At 48.4% G+C, this 24,598-nt stretch overlaps 1 protein-coding gene across 3 annotated transcripts; it reads left to right on the forward strand.

Moving 5' to 3' along the window:
- Positions 1 to 967: 967 nt before the first annotated feature.
- crtc3 (CREB regulated transcription coactivator 3) lies at positions 968 to 23,533 on the forward strand. Of its 3 annotated transcripts, none has more exons than XM_023814009.2 (15): positions 968 to 2,495; positions 7,573 to 7,683; positions 9,031 to 9,159; positions 11,804 to 11,865; positions 14,618 to 14,680; positions 15,126 to 15,229; positions 16,423 to 16,461; positions 16,929 to 17,014; positions 17,186 to 17,235; positions 17,448 to 17,665; positions 18,220 to 18,431; positions 18,540 to 18,695; positions 19,456 to 19,548; positions 19,624 to 19,828; positions 21,065 to 23,533. In XM_023814009.2, the coding sequence occupies exons 1-15, from the start codon at positions 2,364 to 2,366 to the stop codon at positions 21,268 to 21,270; spliced, it is 1,866 nt and encodes a 621-aa protein (XP_023669777.1). In that variant the 5' UTR covers positions 968 to 2,363; the 3' UTR covers positions 21,271 to 23,533. The 3 variants fall into 3 exon arrangements, with proteins under 3 accessions (XP_023669777.1, XP_023669779.1, XP_023669778.1); XM_023814010.2 differs by having other exon boundaries at positions 971 to 2,495; positions 19,459 to 19,548; XM_023814011.2 differs by lacking the exon at positions 14,618 to 14,680 and having other exon boundaries at positions 969 to 2,495.
- Positions 23,534 to 24,598: the final 1,065 nt, after the last annotated feature.

Below are 24,598 nucleotides of genomic sequence, written 5' to 3' on the forward strand. Positions count from 1 at the left end.
AAGCATAGATGATTATGTTCACCTGCCAATAACTTATTGCTGAATCTAACCCAATGGTCAACCGTGGAAGATACGTTAATTGGTTTCAGGCTGAAGGAAAAGCTGCTGAGACTTGAAATGTGTCATTTAACCGCATTCTCTGGAAATGTTTCCGGGCAGGTATGTGCTATAAGAGCCGTGGAGGAGCGAGTCCACCAACGATGTTGCTCATTTCAGATTTATTATCATCATTGAAAGAATAGATCTCAATATTAATAATGAACAAAAAAAACAATTAGTAATATCAAGCCATCGGATAGCATTTTACTGTAGATGTCGAGGCAAATTTATTTTACAAATCAAACACAAATGTCAGCCTGTAGTTATATGCTTTAAAGACTGGTATAAATGAATTATGTACTTGTCAGTTCATTTATCTAGCCTCATCAGACGAATAGTGTAACATATATAGAATCCATATAGCTTCAATATTTTATATGCTGTGGCAATAATAAAAAAAATACAGTAAAAGCAAAAATTCACTGTTGACATACTTTGGTTTTAGTCTGTAAATTGTGTAATGTTTATTAGCATACAGTAGTAACTCGATCCGGAGCTCATTATAGGGATGCTATGAAGTTTGACATATTAGGTTATTATTATTATTATTATTATTATTAATAATAATAATACATTTTATTTATAACGCACTTTACATTTTCAGAGAAAATCTCTAAGTGCTACAAAACCTCAACAATCTAAAAATGTAAAAAGCTATAAAGCGAAATATTAAGAATGATAAAATCTAAAAATGATGATAAAATCTAAAAATGATGATAAAATCTAAAAAGGAAGGTTTTAAGTCCTTTTTTAAAAACTATTGCACATATTGATAGACTGGTTCATATGATGAAATACCTTAGACCCATATATCAAAATGAAAAACAAAAGGAAATGTTTTAAACCTGAGCCTGCTGTCGCCGCAACGACAGAGATATCACTTTAAGAGAGCATCGCTTCCCTCTTGTGGACGCCGTGAGTTAAGAACTCGTCTCGTAGTTTCAGGAAAGCTGTCGTGTTTTTATGCATATATATACACATTTATAAATGGTGTTTTCACGATGACATTCACGATAAAGGAATTTCCGTCAACTAGCCAAGCCAGCGTGGAGGGTCAGCGCCTACAAATGTAGTGTTATTTACGGCGAGGTGTCGTCAGGAGCCGCACACCCCCTACGGGTCTGACAACGAGGCGAGCTGCGTGCATTTTATAATCGTAAAAATTAAAGTAAGATTGTCTTATCGCGCAGGAACGGATTTATTTATACGATCGCTCGACAGATTTTCAAATGTACTAGCGCGCCATTTCACTCGCTGTAGTATATGTTTGTGTTTTTTTTGCCGGCGACTTTTGTATTTAATTTTATTTTTTCGCTTTATACCTGCGTTTGTCATTGCACTTGTTGACTTTTCAAAATCTTCTGGGTTTGAATTTTTATGCGGCAGCTCTCGGTCGGATTTCCACTGGACCAATATTGTTTTTCGTATTTTTTTTAACCCAATAGAGTACCCCCCCCTCCCCATACTCCCCCGACCAGCCAGTGTTTTTAACAAATGGAGGACTATGCACCGCAGCACTTTATACTGTTTATTACAGTTTTTGTCGTCTTTAAAAATACAATGTAAGACATTAACTACGGTTGCCTGAGTTGAGTCCGCACAAGTGGGATTTTTCCAGCGCGGTACATAAATGTTTTTACGGGCATTTTCTTTTGCCATTTTGTACAATTTTTGATACGTCTGTGTTTTTTTTTTTTTTTTTTTAACAATAAAGTTTTTTTTTTCTAGTTGGTACGCTTTACGCTTTACTTTTGGAGGAGAGAAACCTACGTGCATTATAACGCCATTCTTCTGAATTTCTGTTGCATCTGGGGACGAGGGAAGGAAGCGGAATGTATGTAGTTATTTTGTAGATGTTTCTGTTTTTTAATAGAGCTTGATCACTCACTCAGAACATGTCTAATGTCTAAATCTGCTGCGAGGGGGAGCCCCGAGTGTCGCTGACTTTCCCTGGAAGCACAGCGGAGGCGCGGTACGTCTGTTCTGGGGGCAGCGCCTGGGACTCTGACTCCGCGTCGACAGGCGACCGACCGAAATTACAGCCACCTGTACGGCCAGCGAACTTCTCACGGTCCGCTTTAGCCGCCAGCATTAGCCGGCCACTCGGACAACTCGTCGCAACACCTTTGGACGCTGACCTGATGATTTTGCTGCGCAAAATGGATTGCTTTTTTTGTACTTTTTTATAAATAAATTAATTTTTTTAAAGAGTAGACGCGTATTCCGGGCAAAGCGAACTTTTGAACCCCTCCGCGGCCCTCGCCATGTCCGGATCCCCGGGCTCGGCTGGGTCCAACCCACGGAAGTTCAGCGAGAAGATCGCCCTGCACAACCAAAAGCAGGCCGAGGAGACGCGGGCCTTCGAGCAGCTGATGACGGACCTGACTGTCTCCAGGGTGAGTTGATCCGCCGAGCTAATCCCGTAACGGGGGACCGGCGCCTGTTCTGTTTTAATAGGGGGCACTGATCGGGGCACCAGGCCCACTTTCTGTGCGTGGCCCCCCGCAGACACCCCCGCAGCCCCGCTCCGGCTCTCAAAGTGGGGCAGCTGTCATGCCCAAGTTGGGGCACCGCACTTCGCAACTTCGGCGAGTGTCACGCCACTTACAAACAGCTTTTATTTCTAAGGCTCTCACTCATGTCTTATATTAAAAGGCTTTTATACCTTATTTTAAAAATCCAATATTTAAATATGCATATATATAATAATGTGCATACGTACTGTGTAATTGTATATTTATGCGTCGTATATGGGCGTGTTGCAGCTGAGGAAACGTCTAATCTAAAAATCTATTTAAAAACAGTGTGGTTTTATTCGTAAAATCCTACCAACATAACTGTCATAACATATCCGCGTTTTAATGTTGTGCTGGCAAAGATACAATAGAAATCGGAGGAAGCTGCAATCTGCGTATTAGTGTATTAGTTTATACAAATTGTGAATAAGACTGAAAGTTTGTATTTTGTACTGGCAATATATGTCATAGTGAGTAAATTGTTAGGTTTGGTACGAATTAAAATATCATTGTATTCCAATACAATGGATTAACGATCTTCCATGCAGTATAGTGTATGTTACTCATTATGTTGTTACTTTAATGATTATGTTGTTACTTTAATGATTTAATGATAATGCAGTCATCTGATATTGTAAAGGGGAAGAATACTTTTGGATGGAAAGCCCTGAAGTAGTATTTTAATATAACCATGTGTAAACATTGCTTTAAATTTCAATGTGGCTTCGAAATTCTCTTTCCTAGTTATCAACAGCTTAATTACGGTTTCATAGCCACGTTGTTTCTTCTCACCTGCTGTTTGTTCACTTTTCTGAGGTTTATTAGTTCAGTGGCTTCTGATTCGTCGATTATTTTCTCCATTACTCAAAAATGTATTTTAGGCGAGCTCCTTCCGTTATTAGGGAATTTAAGTAGACCAGATGAATTTCAACAAGGCATTTAGTGGATGGATTTTCAGAACGGTTAAGATTTGTCTAGATTAGTATTGCTAATTGCCCTCATCTTCCCAGTGAAAAGCAATTACTTTATTATGTAGCCATAATAAGAGCTAGTCATAATTCGGAATCACACCCAATGAAATGCGAAATTCGGATGCTGAGCTTCAGCTAAAAACATTGTATATTTCTGTAACTGATAAGGTCTGTGTAGCTTCTGTCTGAGTCGGCTTATATGGGGAATCCTGAATGTGCACTGGATTATATCTCACTTCAGTGCTCTGCTGTGTAACATCAGTGTTTTTATAATCTTATAAAAGCTCTCAAGGTCTCCTGTTTCTCCTTTCTGATGGGCATGAGGTGTGTGTGTGTGTGTGTGTGTGTTAGCAAGGTTACTGCTGACTAATGTATGGCTTCTGCTCTGCCTTCATACTGTTCGTATGAGGTTTTCAAACTGGAGTCCTTCTTTTATTCTTTTTTTCTTCTCCTCTCCCACCCACGTCATCTGAACAAGTTGGGAAGAGGCGCTGGAGCTTACCGGACGTAGCTGGAGAGAGTGGCCTGGGTTGTTGTCTGTGAATTACCTGCCAAACTGGAAGTGACAGCTCACCGCTGGTCCCTCGCATGCAAAATTCGGGCTAGCCTTCGGATTTGGGGCTAACCGCGTGTGCGTGTATAAATAACAGGCCCTGCTGCTCTGCCAGACGACTAGTTTCTGCGATGTTTTGCATGTTAACTTGTTTGTTCGTATTTTCTTTTGGGGGGGCTGTCAGAGAGCCATGGTGCCACAAACTGCTTTTGCCATTTGGGTTATTAGAAGCAGATGTAGCTTTAAAAACGGCATCTTACTTCTTGGCTTCGTGCTGGAGGCCCTGCGTTCCAGAAGGATGTATCGCGGGAGTCGATCATTTGGCTGCTATCTGTGGTTGTGCATCATTTTATCAAGTTTTTCTAACATGGCTTGCATTGGAGATGGTCCCAGGGTATGATGGTAATTCGTTAGCAAATAAGAGGTAAGAGTTTAAAATGGTGTAAAAATGCTTTGCTTGTGTTTATCCCTGCTGTTTGTCTGGCTTTGCTCAGCTCGGTAAGTGTCCAGTCAGTCACTTCAGAGTGACGTTGGACGGTATTTATTAGAATTTTACTCCTGGCTCAAACAGCTATGTTAGGTATTCTAGTGAGTCATGAATTGCTTTTGTCCTCCAGGAAATAAATGGCCGATGTTAATCACCAAAGCCCTTTTACGACCGGAGTCTTCTGCTGGTTACCCTGGCAAACACAAAGTTCTGTGAACACTTGGTGCAAATACATGCAACGTTACATACATACATTCGATTAGTTGTCCAATTAAAGCTGTCAAAGCACTTATTAGGTTGCGTATAGCGAAATATTTAATGCACATTTCTATAAATATGAGAGTGCAGAGATTAAAATTAGAACAACCTTGGATAGAGTATAAGCGGCCATTGAGCTGCCTCTGGCATTGGGCACAATGTGGTTCTTTATGACTGTGCTTGTGGGCTGCTCTGTAAGAAAGACTTTATGGTTCAGGCTCTACTGAATGAAATTTCCCATATGGTGTGACCTGTCAGTGACCCCCCCCCCCAGGCACACAGCTTGTGGATTTAAGAGGAAGTCCTTCCTCTGGGCTAGTTTCAGGATATCACGCAAGCGGTACTTTCACGTACGGCCGAGGCTGTTTTTAATGGGAAGAATGACCAGGGATGTGAAGTTAGACAGATGTAGCTGAGTGAAAGACCAATGAAATGAACATCTCTGCTTTAGAAAAAGCTTGTTTTATAGTAATATAGTAAATGCTGTCTGCCTGATTTTACAAGGTTTATTTTCTTGTTTCTTTTGGGTTAGTGGATGCATTCACAGTTTTCTGACAAGCATTGATCCCTTTTTCAAAAGGCGCCCGGTTGGTGATGCTTTGTGAGGGTTTTAGTTGTGTGGGGGGCCCATTTTGTTCCACTTTTTAACTTTTGTAAGACTTGCCCTCCCAGCACCAGAAATGAGCCTTTGCTTGCATGTGAAGTGAGAAGGTGTTTCTTGAGGCCCCCACTGTTGTCTGTACCCTTGATTTCTTGTTCCCATGCCGGCTCTGAGCGCCAAGCCCAATCTGTGGCTGCAGGAGGTGGGACACCCTACAGTCGATCTCTGCTTTAGACCCGCATAACCAGGTTAAATCAGCAAAATCCTTGACAGACTTCGTGCATTTAAGTTGGCACCCCTTTTCTACAGCAATTATGTGTTTGTTTTTTTGTAGTAGTTTTTGTACCTAAGTTTTTAGTGCTTGGGTTTCCTGTAGACTTTGGTTTGGATGAGCTCAATCAAGATCAGTAGCATCCTGTTGAGAATTTATGACCATTGCCATCCGTGTGACCTTTTGTACTGACCCGTCGCATGAATGGGGAGTTGATCTGCTTAGCTGTTCTGTCTTCAGATGTGGTCTACGCCATGTCTGAAGGAGGAAGCGTTTTTAAAATCCCATATCCCCCTCAGGTGTGTGTCTGCTGAATGACACCGTCAACCATTAGCGAGCGGCACATACTGTGAGTCTTACTTTGGACTGCACTGTTACTGGCGGGTTTTCCCCTGTAGTTCATGGGAACAAGATCCTTTGCCAAGATCACCATAGCAATCCTTTCCCTTTGCCTTTTTTAAATTGGAAGGATGCCGGCCACTTGGGATTTGCAAGGATACAAATCGGAAAGGCTTGGAAAAATTTGAGAGCTTCCTGGCAGGTACAGCTTCTGTAATCCCACCCGCTGCATTCAGCAGGGCCTCGGCAGAGTCATGGGCTCAGCCCGGATCGTTTGGCAAGGCTGCTGGTCTCCAGTATAGTGCCCCCACACATTCTAGCCTGTCTTTCCATTATCAGGAACCTTGGTGAGCAGTTCATCTTGACTCGAGTGAGTACACCTGTAAATGGGAATGCTTTGCCAAAAATACTGGGCGGTGGAGCTTGAGGCGGCATGGGCCCGATGGGCAGCTCTGTGGGAAAGCCAGGTCGTGAGAGGTTGACCCATGAAAGGGATGGGTGGAGCTTTGGTCCATATCAGGTGGCCCTCTGGCCCATATCCATCAGAAAGGGAGACGGTGTTGAGTAACCGGAGACAGGAAGGTTTTAGAAACGGAAATGCTCTTTTTGTTTTATAACCACTGTGCCGTACAGTCAAGACTCTGAATCTCGCTGTTGAGGTGTTGGGATTTATGTCTGCTGCGTGAAGGCTGTTCACCTTTCAGCATATTTGGTTTGGCAGAGCTGTGTATCAGCGTCTGTGGCTTATATGATAATCAAGACAAATGCTTATCAAGAGGAAAAAGAAACCCAGAGGTGATGTTTTTCAACAGAACTTTTATACAATAGCCCTGCAGCTGGGAAATGTTTTTTTTTTCCCCCATCTCTTTAAACCTGCCAAGAGATCTGGATGAGGACAGACTTTGAGATTCAAATTGTTTTTCTTTGGGCGTTGGGAGAAGGTACTGCCTCTCAGATTTGCCTGTTCCTGAGGCGAGCTGATTGTCGATATGATTTCCGAGGATGGACTGTCTGCCGACGGGCCCTTGACAAGGATTGGAGCGGGTCGAGTGCTTTTGGGGCTGAAGTCCAAAATGAATGTCTTTGTGATCCTCCGAATGCACCCTCAAGCCATAAATAACCCGTCTCTCTGTCCCGATTGTTACAAAAATATCAAATCTTTTCCCAGGGTTCTAGCTAGCACCCCCCCACCCCCAGCTGGTCTCATTCCCTTAGTCTCCCAGTTACTCACTGATAGCTGTTCCACGTTGGGCATTCCCAGTACCACGGCTTGCCCATAAACACTTTAGTATAACGAATCAAACCATTTGATTTTAACGTTCATTACCTAACATCAATCACAGTTGGCTTTTCCATTGTATAAAATGTGATATTAACTGTAAATGGTCAAATGAAATGTGGATGTATGTTGGATGTTAGGCTGAGGGTGAGAACTCCCCCTAAACCTAAATTCTGCCCCTGACTTCCCTCCCAATAGGTGCAGTTCCAGAAAATCCAGCAGCTTCGCCTCTCTCAGACTCGCGCACAGTACTATGGCGGCTCGCTGCCCAACGTCAATCAGATCGGCACCGTCAACACGGACTTCCAGGTGAGCCAGGCTCTTCGTGGGCTTGGACCAGTAAGGGATGCTGGTTCCCAGGCCGTCCAGGCCATGCTGACTGAGATGGAGACTGTTATTTCATACTTACTAATAATCCCCTTCTGTTTAACAAGTGGTCACCTTTCAAATAGCTTTTGCTGCTGAATAGAACAGATATCCTATATCTGCTGATGCCATGTAAATGCATTTATTTTTTATTAAGGATGCACATTCCCTGCTGTCTGCTGATGGTGCTTGATATCTAATTGACAGATGAAAAGATGTTTCATGATCTATTTAAGTATACTATTTAGTATTTTGTGTTCATGGTTGTTGTCTGTATATAGTACTTTTTATCACTAATTTTAACAACACCGATAACCAACATCATTGCTAATTGTGAATATAAAGTGAAATTACTTTATCTCGTTCACCGACGTCCATTTGAAACTGTTCACTGATATGTAAAGACAGATCTCTGTTTGTTGTACCAAGGGTGTCTCATTACGTTGGTTTAGGTTTATTTTCTAAAGCAGTCTCCGACAATGTGTTGTTTTTTTTTTTTTTTAAAAAAAGCCCTGAAAAATATTTTTGGTAACGTGTGTTCTTCGTCGGACAGCGACGATATGCTTCACAGATGCGGGTCAGCGGCGTTTTGGGTTTTTCGGCTCCCGTATGATGACTTTGTGAAACTGCGACCCTGTGTGTGATATGAATGACGTGTTAAAATCAGGATCAGCGAGGAACCTCCTTTGGGAAGGTGGGAGCAGCCCCTGCTGCTGAGCCGCTCCATCAAAGGGGGCTTGACGTGAGATCTTAGCTCACACTGCTGTCAACCTTCAGACAAAAGTTAACAGTTCGCCCTCGGGTATGAATTTGATAGCCTCAGCTAGTGTGCGCCCATGACGACAGGGCTTGCCTCGCTTGGCTGCCCGCTGGACATGGTCCTGGTGTGTAAACTGAAAGTGCTTTTGATGAAAGGCCTAATGGATAATAGCTCTTTGAGGAAGAGCAGCCCAGCGATCCTCGAAAGATGATAGCTGGCAGGGTCCGAATGGAGTAGTGGTGTGGCTCACCGTAGGACCCATTCGTAGCTCCGCCTTGCTCAGTTACGCTTAATATCTTGAGACAATGGCCCTGTTCTTGCTGTTTCTGAGCACTGTGTTCTGTCTTGCCCCATTAAATCAAAAAAAGGAAGAGGGGAACGATATGGTGTAGGTGAAACTGAATGATGTGGGCGGAGTCAGTGGCCTGAGTGACAAGTTGTGGGCCTGACTGGATGCTTTTTCTCTGTCTGTCTCTCTCTCTCTCTCTCTCTCTCCCTCCCTCCCCCCCCCCCACAAATCCCATTCCCAGGGCACGTTCCCCACGAGCCCGGACGTTGTGCGGGGTACCCGGCACCATGGCCTCGTGGAGAGGGTCCACCGAGAGCGCAGCCGTGTGAACTCGCCTCACCGCCGGCCCATGGACAAGCACGGACGGCAGATATCCTTTCAGGCCGCGGGTCACGGGCGACTCCGATCTCGCCTCCATCCTACAGGCCGATGGGGTCTCCGTGTCTGCTGCACCCCCCCTGCGGGTTCATTACAGCCCATTGTCCCAGAGGTGTAATTTCTGAAGATGGTCTCCATGGGAAAATGATCAGGATGTTCTTTTTTTATAGTCTTGTCTGAGAGAAGTGGGTTTTGAAATGATATTCACCTACTCAGTACCCATAACATGTTTACATAAAAATCTTAAAGGGAGTCATCCTGTCTCGGGAAGGCTGAGAGCGAGGTTGAGTTAGCCTGGGCTAACAGGCTAGCATTTTCACAGCACATGTCAACCTCTGTTTTCCTTTTTACATCGTCCTGCTGTGAGAGTTATGATTTCACTGCTGAAGGACTGACCACGGGCAGGTCGGAAATGTCAGCTGCTCTCTGAGCTCCCGGGGCATTTCACTGCGTGTTTTTACAGGAACCCCAACTAAGAGGCCAAACCCTTTGGGCGGGACCTCGACACCCGTGGCCCCGCCCATCTGGGGGATGACCTATCTGGTGCCGTAGATTTCAGCATGTGGGATGCTCTTAGGGTTACATAAGGAGGACGGTATACCTGAGTATGAAAAGCCAGCAGGACTGGGGGTCCGGCGGGCGGACGCACGTGGGCGGCTCAGGGGTTGAGTGTCCTTCCTCTCTCTCTGTGTAGGACAGTGATCCTGTAATCTGCACTCAATGTGGCGCGTGGGGCTTCGAGGGGAAGTGGTTGGATTGAGAATGTCAGGCTGGCATTGGCTGAGGCCATGTCCTGAAATAATCTGCGGTTTGTTTAATATTGTTTGTTGTGGTTTGGGATGTGGTTCCCTTGTTACTCATCTTGTAGATGATTGTTCATTGTTTCCTCTTTTTGGTTATATGTCAGGGCTGACCTTCCTCATTCCTGCCTCTGAGCCAATGGTATGGCTCATGGCAGAGTTGGGGCCGAGGGGGTTTTCCCTTTGCAAGCACGAGGCTCTCTGGCGGGGGTGTGAATTCAGCCCGGCCTGCAGCCGCTCGCTCCAGCGGGGAGAGGGAGGCTTCATGGTAGCATCAGGCTGCAATCTGATTTGGCCTCAATGTCTTAAGACCCAGATGCCGCTAATGGCCCTGGCTTGTCCTTACGGAAACTGAGGCAGGCGTGCGAGGCGAGGGGAGGCCTGACAGCTGGCCTCTGTGGCCGTCTCCGGCGTGGCGGTGAGACGACAGTGTTCCTGGCACCCCCCACCCCCCCCCCCCCCCCGTTAGCCGCCCAAGGCTTCTTAAAACCAAGGACGTCTCCTCGCCTAATCCAGGACCTCTGCTTTATCTGTGAGAATCCAGGTGTCATCATGTCTGTCAGCGGTGTAAGCTAAGCATCTTTGCGCGTGTGAGCGTGCCTGCCTCTGTGTGACTCTTTGTATGCTTCGGGCATTTCTCCATGCGTGTGTCTGTTGTTCCCCCTCCTTCCCATTTGCTGTCAAAAACAAGTACATTTTTTGCAAGCACTACAGAAATTCCCTTTTCAGGCTGTTGTAAAAAGAGCTGTTCAAAGAGTGCTTTGAAAAATCAAGTTTTTTTTTTTTTTTTCCTTTTTTTTTTAAATGCACATCCACGCTTTTCCCCTGGCCGCTCGTCCAGTCTCCCGATGAACAGTAACCGTCGAGTCTCCTTGCAGCTTCGGCCCAAATGACTTCATTTTCCGAGACCCAACAGACGTTTAACGGTGAAAGTGCCAGACATTTTTCCGCCCTCCCTGTCTCTCCGGAGTCTTTTACATAATGTGAGGAACTAAACTTGGATACTTGTGAGTGGTTGATTGTGAGCCATTGTCTTGTCGACCTTTGATCGGAGCTCAGTTATTGTTCGATGAATGTGTTTGGCCGCCACCGTCAGATTTACAAGCTGAACTTTTTCCCGCTTCTAGTCATTCGTGCCTCGCAGTTTTTCTGTAAGGTTCTGTGATTTAGCCCAAAATGTGCTGCATTTTACAGTGTTATAACCCCCAGACCAAAAATGGCTGAAATATCGTAATATAAAAATACATCGCAGACAAACATAATCATAAGAAAGTTCAGGAAACTCATTTTCTTGATCACTGGAAATGCAGGATTTATTTAAGAAAAGCAAATTACGTTTTCGTTAATCATAACAACTTCATCTGACTGTGTTTCTATACGTGTTCTAATATGGAGCTTAACAGTAGCTTGCTTACTTCTGAGGTCTGATTGGACACAGTTGTCATACCTTGCACTAAGTTTTGTCCTGGTAGTAATCCATCACTATGTGACGGCCAATTGAATTCTCCAGCTGCCTTAAATAGCAAAAGATATTGACTCATTGGGAGATTAACATGCATGGTCGGCTTAGTTGGCAGTCGGTTAGTTCTTCAGTTAGGTGTTGATGTGAAAGAGAATGGAATGAAGTCATGGCTGGTCTTAGTAGCTTAAAAGCTATTTAGCATTGTTTGCTGTGTGTTAATGTTACATGGTAATTAAATGGATTAACGTAACATATAACTGAAGGGTCTGAATTCAACCCACAGAGCTTTTGATCGCATGTGGGTAGCATTAATGGGCGGAGTCACGGCTCCCAGGTCCAGGCTTCGACTGAAGTCCTTTCCTTAACCGTGTGACGTGGAGAGCTCCCCCTATGGAAATGCCTACCTGTCTCCTCCCCCGGACAACAGCTGGCGAAGGTGAGTTATCGCCCAACCCGCTCGAGCTCCGAGATGGGCACAGTGGGTGGGTATTCTGGGAAATTCGGCAGAGGGTGTCCGGGAGGGCAAAGATAACACGGCACCCCCGGGCGGTTATGGGAAGCAGTAGGATCCTGTTATGCCTACGGTCACGCTCTGGAACGTGCCCCCTTGGGAGCCTCGCGCCCCCCCCCCAGGCTCGGAGGGCTTTGTGACCTCTATGAAGGTGGCATGGTTGACGAGTAAGTTGCAGGATGATTTCATCGGCATGTGCTCCCCATACAAATAGGACGCCGTGGACTCCAGGTGTCTCTGAGCCGTACAGCTACAGGGGGGATGGAAATCATTTGACTGCACCTGCTCAAGCATTTTTTGAAGGAGCCCTTTTGTTTTTATAAGGGACAGACCTGAACAACCAGTAATGAGCTCCCCCCCGTACAGGCCAGTTTGGGGGCAGGGAGGGCGTGCAGAGGCGCCGTGTTTACATGTGACTCGCTTACGGAGCGGACGTGCTCTTTGCCGCCATTCAATGCTGCCAAGCTCAGGTCCAGGTGTGATGTCTGTTTTTACTTCATTTAAACAGCAAGTCTTCCAGCCATGAATATTAAGAATTATGTCTCAGAATGTAATCTATTGCTGGTAGATTTTTGGACTACTTGGTCACAAACTTGTCAGAACCTTCCAGAAATGTCTCCCAGCCTCACAGAGGGGGACGGACCGGCTCCCTGCTAATGGCGCCGCTTTGGGCGGTCGGCGTGTGCGTGAACCCCAGGCCCTCGCTCTTCCGCCTCCTAGCAGTCAGAGATTCTTCTGTTTCTCTCTCGGACGCCTTCCTGCAGAACAAAGACCTTTTTTTTTGCCTTTTGTATGATCACAGATTTCAGTCCAGATTGTCTTATGATCTCTAGGCTGGGTTGAACATTGTGATATTGGCGAAATTATTTATTATTTTTATGGATGTATGTTAGTCCTGCCTAGACTTCATAGACCTCTGTAAATATTTTGTATGAATCGTGTACCTTTATTCTCTCTGGGTCTTGACCTGCCAGCGGTCCTGGTGAATCCCAATACTAACCAGGCGTCTTCCTCTCTGATTTTTAACCTGCTCTTTTCTGAGAACCACAGCACTCTATGCAGACGCTCCCCCCCCCCCCCCTTGTGTGGTACTAACACCCCTTTGCACCTTCACCGGTCAGGTGTCCCAGAACAGACTGTGCTCACAGCTTGAGCCAGGCTCCTGGACCAAAGCAGGCCGCTCAGGAGTGCCGGGGTCCGTCTGGAATGGAGACGTGCTTAGCATCTGCTTGCTTGGCTTCTATCCAGCCTGCTGCATGGGGACCTTTCCCTGTCGTTTCCCTCTCCGTGTGTCTGCATCCGCTGGAGACTCTCGCCCTCGCGATATCTCTCCCGCGGAAACGCCGGGGGCAGTTTGCTGAAATGTCACCAGAGCAGATCCTAGCCGGGTTTGCTTGCATGTGGCTCATCTTAAAGGGTTTATCGCCATCATAGTATTGGCTGCGGTTTGGTTGCTGTCCGTGTAGCTAAAGGTAGAGGAGGTGTTTTGTTGGTGTGTGTGCATGGCTGCGCATGTGTGTGTGCGCAGAGCCCTGTGCTGCTGCGTGAGATTTCTGCTGCTGCACAGACCGTCCAGACCCTGCCGAAAATTTAATTTGGTTTTATTATAATGATGTGGGGTGGCCCTGACCCCTAGAGCCCAGGTGCCCCCTGGACGCCCCCATCACCGCAGCGCAGGGGGCCGACCCGTGTCCGAGGCACCTGTGTCTCAGTGAAATGCGGCCCTTTTGATAGAACGCAGCGTCCGTCAGCCAGCGCTGTCAGATTCTCCCACATCCTTGTTTTTGGAGCAGCGTGTCCCGGTTTGGGGGAGTCCATACAGCCCCTGCTGGGACTGTGTGTTTTTGTCGCTTCTTCCCACAGGGCCTACACCCCCCGCCCCGGTGACTGGGTGGACCGGCCCGCCCAGGGTCCAGGGGCCTGTCCCTGTGGAGTGCAGCTGGGCCTGATTGGCAGCCTGGGGTCAGCACCGGTCTCGCGGTCCCACGCTCCCCTCCCCTCCCCGCCGCGCCACATCACGTGACCCCCCCCCCCCAGCCGCAGATAGCCCTTCCCCTGCGCTGGGCCCAGACATCAGCTAGCTGTCCTGTGTTTTTGTCCTTGCGGGTTAGGGTTAGGGTTTCTCTCGCGGGCTGCCTGTACGCCAGCATGGACTGGAGTGCGATCTGAACAGTGAGAATGAAGCAGCCTCCCATGTGGGGTGGACGGGGCCTCCAGAATATCAAAGCTGCTGTAGGTCGCGAAAGGCCGGAATCGTGTGAGAGGTCTGCCTTTCATGCCTGTGGACTCGGGTGGGGGGGCCCCATGCCCCCATCTCTTTGACCGTATTCAGTGCAAGGGGCGTGCCTTTTTCGGAATATACTTAGTCATTTTAAGTTTCTCCAACACGTGTTGCTTGTTGCGTGCTGGAACGTTCTGGAGTTTTGTTCACAGTAAAGCTGCTGTCAGATTGGCTCATGCGCCAGCTGCTCTGCGTCCTCAGGTTAACCTGGGTCTCAGGGTTTGCATTTCTGTGCCCTTCTGCCCTCGCCATCCAGTGCCCCAGCCTCCTGTTCTGTCACTCCTCTCCTGAGTCCCTTTCAGCCTGCCCTCTCAGCTCTGCTCCTCTACTAACCCCCACCAGGGCGGCGCCGTGGTCCACTCGTGGTTTTAAACTGTGGTGTTTCCATTTCTAAAGGGATCAGCAGCCCTGGAGCGAAGAGAAACGGCATGGATTTAGATTAATGTCGCAGCTCAACAGGTGACCTCTGACCCCAACCTACGAACGGGTCCCTCCTCCGTTTCTCTCTCTCCATTTGATGCTCCTTTCATTCTGCACTCTTTCCTCATCATTTTGGTTTGTTGTTCTCAGTGCTGGAGTCTCCTTATGACTGAAACAATCATTCACATGACCAGGTTAAGGTCACATGACACAGGGGTATGGCGCTCAGCCTCATGTCCTGCTCAGTTCTCTGATGGCGGATGAGATGCCCTTTCACCTCCCGCAGCAGGTGGAATTGCCCAGCTGCATTAACGTTGAACAGATGCCTGTGACACACCTCCCTCTGTCGCTGGGGGGCTTGTGGTGTGATATGGCTGAGCAGTATAGACACAGCTCTCCGACACACGGCCCCCCATGGGGTCTCTGTGATGCCTGCATGCCGCCTTCCACTCACCGCCACCCCCCCCCCTCCCTTCCCCCACAGGACAAACTCGGACTCCGCCCTACACACGAGCGCCATGAACCCCAACCCTCAGGACCCGTTTGGGCAGGAGCAGCAGTTGTGCCGGGTGCCTCCCCAGCGTAACGGTGAGTGTAGGGGGGGGGCGCTGGCCTTCAGCGGGACCTTGGCTGCGTGCCCCTTTTGCCGCCACGCCCCCAGCTGTTTTCACCTTGCATTGCATCGTTGGACGCGAGTTCACTTCACTGTCGAGGAAGGAGTTCAGATGGAGGCTTTGTAACGGATTGTGGCTGTTTGTTTAGCCAACAAGCTTAAACAGGATATTGAGTGAAGATCCTGGCGAGGCCTTAGTGCACATTGTCAGCATGTTTTTTTGGGGGGGGGGGGTCTGTATAGCAGAGGGGTCCCCCTCATGCTCTCTGGGTCAGTACCCCGGCCGCGACGGGCGACTCATTGGACCCTCAGTATGGCGTCTTCTCCCAGCATCCTGCCCCTAATTCGCCTCTCCACAGGATTACATAGCGCCACCAGCCTTCTGTGTCGCAGGCGTGTCCTCCCCCAGGGTAGTGGGCCTAGCCAAAGGGGGGGGGGCACTGGCAGCGAGCCGTGCGTGTGGGAGGGCAGCGGGCAGGAACAGAATGGAGGCCTGTTTTCCTGGGCGGGAAACAAAGCCGTGCTCACTGTCCCTCTCTCTCTCTCTCTCTCTCTCACTCCCCCCCCTTCTCCCTCTTTCTCCCTCTCTCTCTCCAGCTCACTCCCTCCCTCCCTCTCTTTCTAGCTCACTCCCTCCATCCCTCTCTCTTTTTCTCTCCCTCCCCCTCAGGCTCTCTCCCTCTCTCTGTTTCACTTTCTCTCTCTCTCTCTCTCTCTCTCTCTCCGGCTCACTCCCTCCGTCCCCGTCTCTGTTTATCCCTCTCCTGCCTTCTGTTCTCTCTGACAGCCGGCTCAGAGCGGCAGGGCCCCACACACACACACACACACACACACACACACACACACACACAAACATGCACACATATCCGGTCTGACCAGTTTCAGGCCGCTGGGGCACGCTGCTCCGGTGCTCGCGTGTGCCAGCATAGTGGCGATTCCTGCTCCTCCTTTATTATTTCTTTGTTATGTGGCGCCTCTAACGTCATCGATAAGACTGACGTCAAAACCGGCATTGGGGGGGGGGGGGGGGGGGTCACATGGTCCCGTTCACATTGAGTATGAAGCCTTAGGGGTCATGAACGACCTCTGGTCACAGTAGCAGTATTCTGATGATGTTCTCTCTCTCTCTTCCTCTCCCTCTCTCCCCTCGGCGGGGCTGGGGCCACAGCTAGCATGAACGAGGCAGATGCGGACGGCCCCCGGGACGGTGAGTGACCTCCTGTCACCCCAGTGCAATGCGGACGGACCCGTTCCTGCCGGTGAATGGCAGGCCGTGGCGGTGTCACTACGCCAGACGGGCTGCCCACCGTGCCCAGCCACACGTGTCTCTCGGCGACATTCCGCAGCACGGCTGTGGCGTGGCGTGCCGGCACGCCTTGTTTCCATATGCGTGTGTGTGCGTGTGTCCCGCCCTCCGACTGACACCCACGCCTACCTGCTTGCGTATGTGTGTGCGTGGGCTGCGTGGTGATAATTCCTTGTGTTTAGCTGTGTTGACGCTCCTGCGTCGTTAGGCGTGTGTGTTTATCGCCTGGGGTTCAAAGGGCCCTCTCTCTCCCGCCGGCTTTCCCGCGATCTCTGGGGAAAGGTCACCTATCTGTCACACTCACTCTCTCCTGGGCAGAGGCGCCCCCGATGGTTAGGTGACAGCCGGCTCTTCTCTCACCCCTGCAGTTTTCTCCTTCCCTGCCTTGGCGAGTGAGGAAGGCCTCCGCGGAGTCAGCAAACCCCTGCCCAAGCAACTGTGGGAGGCCAAGAAGGTGGGTGTGTCATCCAGGCCTGTTTACATCACCTGACCCACATGCTCATCTCTGCACAGTGGCAGCCAATGAAAATATGCCTTGAGGTCCCCGCCGACTGGGAATTTCCGCTCCCAAGCACGGGGCGGAGCTACCGTGGACTGAGTCTATCCCCTGTCCTTTCCGTTCCAGGTTCAGTCCCTGTCTTCTCGGCCCAAATCCTGTGAAGTGCCTGGAATCAGGTGAGTGCTGGCGGATAGACCGGCGCGGTAACCAGCTTCGTGACCTTAGGCACGCTCTGATTGGCCCTGGCTGCATGACTTGAGACGTGCTCTGATTGGCCCTTCTGACTGACACGCCTATCTCAGGTTCTTTCTGTGGAATGCTGCTCTTAGGAATTGGCCTGTATGTGTCTGTCCTCCTGATCCCTTAAACATGCTTTTGCCCCCCCCAGCATTTTCCCATCTCCGGAGCAGAGCATGGGGCTCTCCCACTACCAGGGGACGCTGAACACGGGGGGGTCGCTGCCAGACCTCAGCAACCTGCACTTCCCCTCCCCCTTGCCCACCCCCCTGGACCCCGAGGATGGCAGGTACCCCTCTCTGAGTGGGGGCAGCAGCACGGGCAACCTGCCGGCAGCCATGATGCACCTGGGCATCGGCAACTCGCAGGGTAGGTGGCCGGGCGGGCAGTCGCTGTGGTAACACTGGGATTATCCCAGTGCACAGTGGTGCTCTGATGTGGGGAACATCACCCTCCTTCGGAGGATGACACTGACACATTCATTCTTTCTTTCTGTACGTCTGTCTATTACATTTTGGGGACCAAATGATCCCACAAAATGATAAAAACCTGTTATTTTGACGTTGTGGGACCATTTTTCCGGTATAACCTCAAGTTTATAAAAACTGCAATCAAAAATCTGAAAATGCCAAAAGTCTTGTATTTTGTTTGGTTACTTATGGTTAAGGTTCGGGCTGGGTGGGGGTTAGGGGTGTCATTGTTGGGATTAGGGTTTTGCCCATAGAAATGAATGGACCCACAAAGATATGAGTACAGGTGTGTGTGTGTGTGTGTGTGTGTGTGTGTGTGTGTGTGTGTGTGTGTGTGTCTGTCTGTCTGTCTGTCTGTCTGTCTGTCTGTCTGTCTGTCTGTCTGTCTGTCTGTCAGCCCTGCATTCAGTCTCTCTCCCTTCATCCCCCCCCCCCCACCCACCCATGCTGCAGGTCTCTCGTCCTCCCTGAGTAATCCCTCCATCCACTCGTCCCTGCGGCTCTCCTCGCTCTCCGCCTCCCCCCCGGGGGCCCTGAACAGTTCGCCTCGGCGCCGGCCAGCCCCCATCAGCCCCCTCACTCTGTCCCCCGGCTCGGAGCCGCGCCGGAGCCTGGGCAAGCCGCTGTCCCCCACCATGTCCCCGTCCCTGTCCCCCATCACCCAAGTGAGCCCCCGCGGCGTCCGTCCGTCGCCATGCCCATTCTCCGTTTGCGTGAAAGCAGGAGCCCCGCGTCGTTACTAAGGCCGCCGTCTGTCTTATCGCCGTCTCCAGGGGGTTGCCTTGGACACCAGCAGGCTGCCGATGGAGCCACCCCCCCCCTACCCCATGTACAAACAGTCCCACCCAGCGGTGCAGCAGAGCTCACAACGCACCCCCCAGGCCATGTCGCCGCTCTCCAGCCTCCCGCTGGACTTCAACACCAACAGCGTAAGTTCCGTGCCCCTGAAAAGGCCGCAGCAGTCAGGTGGAGACAGTGATGGCCTCCAGGCGGTGCCTCTTGTATAGTAATGCGGGAACCGAGACGTACCGAAAAGAGAAACTACTTACAAGGAGGCTCCGGCGTGATTCCATCTCGCTTCACTTTTTCATTCAGCTTAGTAAAGGCGTTGCCAGCTTTGGAGACTGACAGTGACGTAAAACCGAAGAGACGCTTATTTACTATTCACACAGTGTACATCCCTATTATTCAAGTCACGGTCCTCGAGGTCCCAGCACTGCTGGTTTTCCCGCCTTCCTTTACCTGTGAGCCAGGTGTGAAGCCTCTGACCAATCGGAATCAGTAATTATTAAACTAACTACCTGGGAGAACTGAAAACAAGGCCTGGATTTGGAATCGAGGTCCAAATTTGAAGAACCGTGGTGTACGTCAGATTTACTATGTGCTAATGTCCAGTCTCTGAGAATCGCTGTTTTATGTTAGCATGGAATGCTAGCGAAATTAGCATTAGCTTGTCGAAATTTGCATTACGAATGTATTCCGTTCAGCTGTTCTATGGTGCTTGGAAATTTTCAAGTTCCAAATTATTGGGAATGCATTACTATGTCACGATGAATGATATACAGAATATATTCTGGGTGGCAGTGGAAACGCGCCAATAGAGACCGTGAACTGGCCCGGTTTGACCCTCGCCGGTCACTGCATTGCGCTCCACATGGCGGCACGTTTAACCCGGAGCTCTGCTCCCAGCAGCAGAACAACATGGCGAGCTTCTTCAGCGACCCCTTCATGGAGCCGCAGGGTCCCGGCTGCCAGTCCCAGTCCAAGGCACTGTCTTATCAGGTTGGTGGCCTTTGCCCTGCCCTCTCGCCGCTGCGCTCCGGGACGGACCCTAAACCCGGCCCTTGTCCTCCACAGCTCGAGCAGTTTGGCATGCTTGACTGTGGGATGGGCTCTGTGGGAGGAGCCTCCTGCCTGGACCCCGGCTCCAGCCTCTACTACTCCCAGGCAGCCCTGATGGGTTTGGACGGCGGCCAGAGCAACATGCAGGACTCGCTGCAGACCAGGCAGAACATGCTTTACTCCAACTGCGGCGGAGGCGTGCCCAACATCATCCTGACAGGTATGGGGGCGGGGCCTAGCCCTGTTTGATGGACAGAGAGGCATCCTTTAAAGGGACCTTATTATGCTTATTTTATATTGTAAATCTCTATTCAGTCTCTTTAACGCTCTGCTAGAGCTTTAAACCCCACCCCTGATGTTGTGCTCTGATTGGTCATTTTGCCCTACATGTTCCGCCCTAGTTTTACAGTCAGTAGACAGATCCTTGCAGGTATGTGGCCAATAAGGATCGTGTCACAAGGTAACCCCACCACAGGCGCTTTCACACCATCCGGGACGTTTTTCAGGGACAGGTTCACAACCTTAGTAACTAGGCCTGATTGTAGTTCCTCACAGGCAGTTCCAGAATCCTTTTTTAGTACCTGCTTCAGACTAGGTACTTATCCTTCGAACACGAACTAGCGTGGAGGTGCTTACAGTGCTAAACTTTGCTGACTGGTTGACCACAAGAACCGGCGCTAGCTTGTAAGTTACGCGGAAGTACAGAAAAAGATAGACAGACTAAAAATTGAGCAGATGGAATTATTTTTCTACCCCAATTACATATTATGTATGAATTGATACATTTTTGTTTGTGTCTCCATATTTCTGAATCAGAAAAGTAGATCACTAACCAATACACTTTTGTTTAATATCGCCCATGCCGGCAATGAAACTCGCCCACGCTTATTAGTGGGATAACATTACATCATTTTTTGTCTGGTGGAAAATGAAAGATCAATCTGCTGGCCAGATTTAATAAGGATGTTGAACATGTTGCGGGTCACGGCTCTGTGTGCCATTTTAATCACTTATTTAACGTTCCTGTTGTGTGGCCAAGAGCTACAAAAGTTCCTGGTAGAGACCTGGGTCCAGGAACTTGTAAACCGGGACCAGGTTCTGGAAATTTAGGGTGGATGTGCATGATGTCATGGAAGTAAGGGCTGGAATACCAAGGTGTTTCAGGCAGATCAGAGGAGAGTGGTTTGTGTAGTGAGAATCGCTCCCTTTGCCTTGTACTTTGGGCCTTAAGACTTTGCCGACTGTTTACATGCACATAAAGCTATATAACTCACCAAAGGAAAGGGGGAAAACGAAAAAGCATAATAGGGCCTCTTTAAGATGATTAAGAGTAACTTTGGAAGTAGTGGGAGACCAGCTTCAAAACCCTTTGGTGACTGGGATTATTATGGGCTGCCATCCACCGTCCATCTTAGCCCACTTTCCCCTTGGCTGTGTCCCCTCCGTCCCCCTGCAGACGACTCGAACCCGAGCCAATCCAAGGACATCAGCAGGGCTCTGTCAGCCGTGCCGGAGTGCTTCGACTCGGAGGGCGGCTTCCCGCTGGAGGATGAGCTGCGGATCGAGCCGCTCAGCCTGGATGGGCTCAGCATGCTGAGCGACCCAGACATGGTCCTGCCCGACCCATCTGTGGAAGACAGCTTCCGCAGCGACCGGCTCTGAGTTCACGCGCGCCCTTGTGTGTGATGACCTGGCTGCTTTGTGAATGAATCTCTGTCTGATCCGCTCAGTGTGCGGATTAGTGCATCAACACACTCTGTACACAGCAGCTTAACCGGGCCAAGCTCTCGGTTCTGGCGATTCGATTCCCAACTTTATTTCATTTGGACGGAGCCGTTCAGTGTCCCTGGCGAGGTAAACGCATGCAGGCGGAGGGCTAGTCCCTTGGGGCTTCCCCGGTTCTGCTCGATGACGGGACACAGCGTCTCGGTACTTCTCATACTTCTAAAATAACGGCCGCATCGCGTGCTGAGACCTCTGCTGCACCCAAACCGTCCTCTTGCATAACCTCTCCTGCCCCCTGCTGGCTGAACGTGTGTAGAAGATGTCACGTGGATTGACACGTCACTAGATCCTTTCTGATGAGCAGCCACGTGTCCTGGTGGTCCACAAGTCCAAACCTCGGAGGCAGCAGCAGGGTTTAGGAGAATGTGGCAGGACAGGAATCGAGCTTGGAGGTCGTAACTAGGCCTGCGTACTAAGATCTGCAAAAGAGATTACAGCCACCAGCCATCTTTTCCCAGCTAAAAGAATTTCTAATTTCACAACAAGATGAGGCAAAAAAAAAAGTCATTTGCAAGTGAAAAAGGCTATTTCTGTACAGAGCGTTATTTTTGCATATATATTTTGTTAAAATGTTTGCCTGTGACACCTTTACAGTCTATTTCGAATGTATTTTTACAACCGGCAAAAAGGGCAAAAGCTGTTTACAACTGAAAAATGAAAAAACAAGATACTAGTGTTTCCTTGGAGTTTCTAGGGCAGTTTTGATATAACAATTTAAAGGAACTTCTTTTAAATGTGTCGTCTGCTTGTCTTGTCTGAGTAGGTGTGACTCCGATTCCACACCCCCCAGACTCGCCGTGCCGGGAGGGTACAAACCTGGCTATGCATGAGAGGGGCACTGCACTGGGGCAGGAAGGACTTGTACCCCAAACTAAGTGATTTTACTCCCTATGCTATTAGTATATACCTATCTATATACCATATATATTTCTCATTTTTACACAGCCGTGGTATCACTGCTTACACCCCGTCACACACTGCAGTATCGCGCCTCTCTCTCCTCCTGGGAGATGCAGAGACTTGCTGTCTGCCTGCCTGTTTTTAATGTAATGTGAAAGTCCCGATTTTCAGCAAAAAAAAAATGTTTTTCAATAAAACCATAGTTTTATTCCCCATACAGTGGGAGCCACTTTTTGTGACTTAGGGCTTAACTTCAATTAAAAGCCAAATAAATTGAGTTTAAGGCTTCCTATTAAGACGATTATATTTGAAACCTTTTTAAATAGTGCTACTGAGCTCATTATGTAGCTCTTCAGCGCCTCCTGGTGTCCACTGTCTGTTAGGTCAATTCTGTCACTACATTGATATTGTGGCAGAATCTGAGCCCGTTTTACACTGAAGGAATAAAAAGTAAAAATCACAAACAGAACTGAGCAGATCAGGCTGTGAAATTGCAGACCGGTGCTGCAGTCTAGCTGTGAATGTGACAGCAGATGTTAACAGACAGGCTGCTGACTCTCTTTGGGAGGTTTATTTTAATTTTCTTGTCATTTTATTGTGTTTTACTGACGATGCTGTAAGTGGTCAGTCAGCTTCTGCTTGCTGAGCTGAAGTCCCAGTTTTTCTCTCTCCGCTTCCCCAAACTTAAAGATGTTTTTGAGGTCAGGTGTTCTGTTGTGGAATTTGCCCCTAAATGCCACCCCTATTCTGATTTGATATTGTTAAACCTTTACAATAATAATTCTCTCCTGCCCTATATTTGCCCCCCTAACAGGCAGAGATCCTGCTCTGTCGCCCACCTCTTCTCTTGCCTTACTCTGCTGAACTTTGACCCCCCAGTACCCACTCTGCTCGCAGTGTGACCTGTCAGTTGCTTGTCTTGGTCTATCTCTGGATCCTCACGATTGCTACGGCGGTCTTTCATTGCTGGTAGTACTCTTACTGTCATCCCTTTGGTTCTAGAAGGAATTTCCTGTCCCTTGTTTTGTACGGTGTCTTGTGTTTCTAGTTTTCTTTTAAAACAATGTACAGTTCTATTATTTAAATAATGTTTCTTGTCCACTAGTGTTACTTTTTTGTAATGTCATTTAAATCTTTCTTTTTCAGATATTAAAGTTTTAATACACAAAGCATTTGGATTGTGATATGTTATAGTGCTTAACTTTGATTTAATATAAACAATAAAAATATATACGCAGAACTTTAAATGTGTCTTTTCCCATCTCTGATTTAGCTGTCGTTGTAGTTTCCGGTTTGGACAGCAGAGGGAGCCTCTCACCCCTAATACGACGCCCGAAGAGGCGAGACACACGACATCCCGTCACATTATTTGAAACGTCAGCCTTTCATTTTCACAGTATAACTGCCAGAGGCGACATCAGCCTTTATTAATAAGTGCTGAAGGATGCACTTTAAAATTTATAGAAGGGATTATAATTGTCACCAAAACTATTTCACTATGATTTACATATTTGAAGCCATTAGGTTTGTATTGCAGTTTCTCTAACTACCTCCATTAACAGAAGAACATTTGTAAGTGAAGCTTGACAATAAAGACACTAAAATCTCCAGTTAATTGTTATTAGCAGAGGTTTCCTTTTATACTATTAATATTCTCTGATTTTTATGGCCATTAGAAATGACCGTAAACCGTTTCTGCGATGGAAACACCAACATGTGTCAAGTGACAATGAATCTGCGGGCGGTCAGTCCTGCTCTAGGACGGCAACGCTAGCTGACCCGAAGTGGCGGAGCCGGGAGCAAGCCGAGGCGGAGGGTTTATTTCTCTTATTACCCACAGACTGCTAGAAGATGGAGTTCTATTGCAATTCCTCTTTGTACTGTTTGTCGAAGCAGATCCAAATGTGTTAGTGCTGCGTTTAAAGGGCGCCGCTTCGCCTGCGCACCCGCACTCTTTAATTTAACGGTGAAGAGCAGCAGTTTGATCCGGACCGACTTCCTCCGCCTGTTCTGCTCATGATTTCTTTGTACTTAATAGGCTGTGGATACCGTTCTGTATGAGTCCCCTCACTAAATCTTAGCAGTTTTTTTTTTTTTTTTTTAATAAGGCCTTGGTATGTTTCTGTCGACAGTGGGCCTGCATGAAAATACATGTTTTTCCAAAAACACATTTCCTCCTGCGGTTTCTGTTTTTACCACATCACTCGTTTCATGGTATTTAGTGCTTTTATGGTCATGATTGCTAATGGCTTCCCTGGTCAACTTTAAAACGTGTTTTTGGGTGAACGTGTATTCATGGCCTTAG

This window comes from Paramormyrops kingsleyae, chromosome 11 (assembly GCF_048594095.1).
Source record: "Paramormyrops kingsleyae isolate MSU_618 chromosome 11, PKINGS_0.4, whole genome shotgun sequence".
Taxonomy (NCBI): Eukaryota; Metazoa; Chordata; class Actinopteri; order Osteoglossiformes; family Mormyridae; genus Paramormyrops; species Paramormyrops kingsleyae.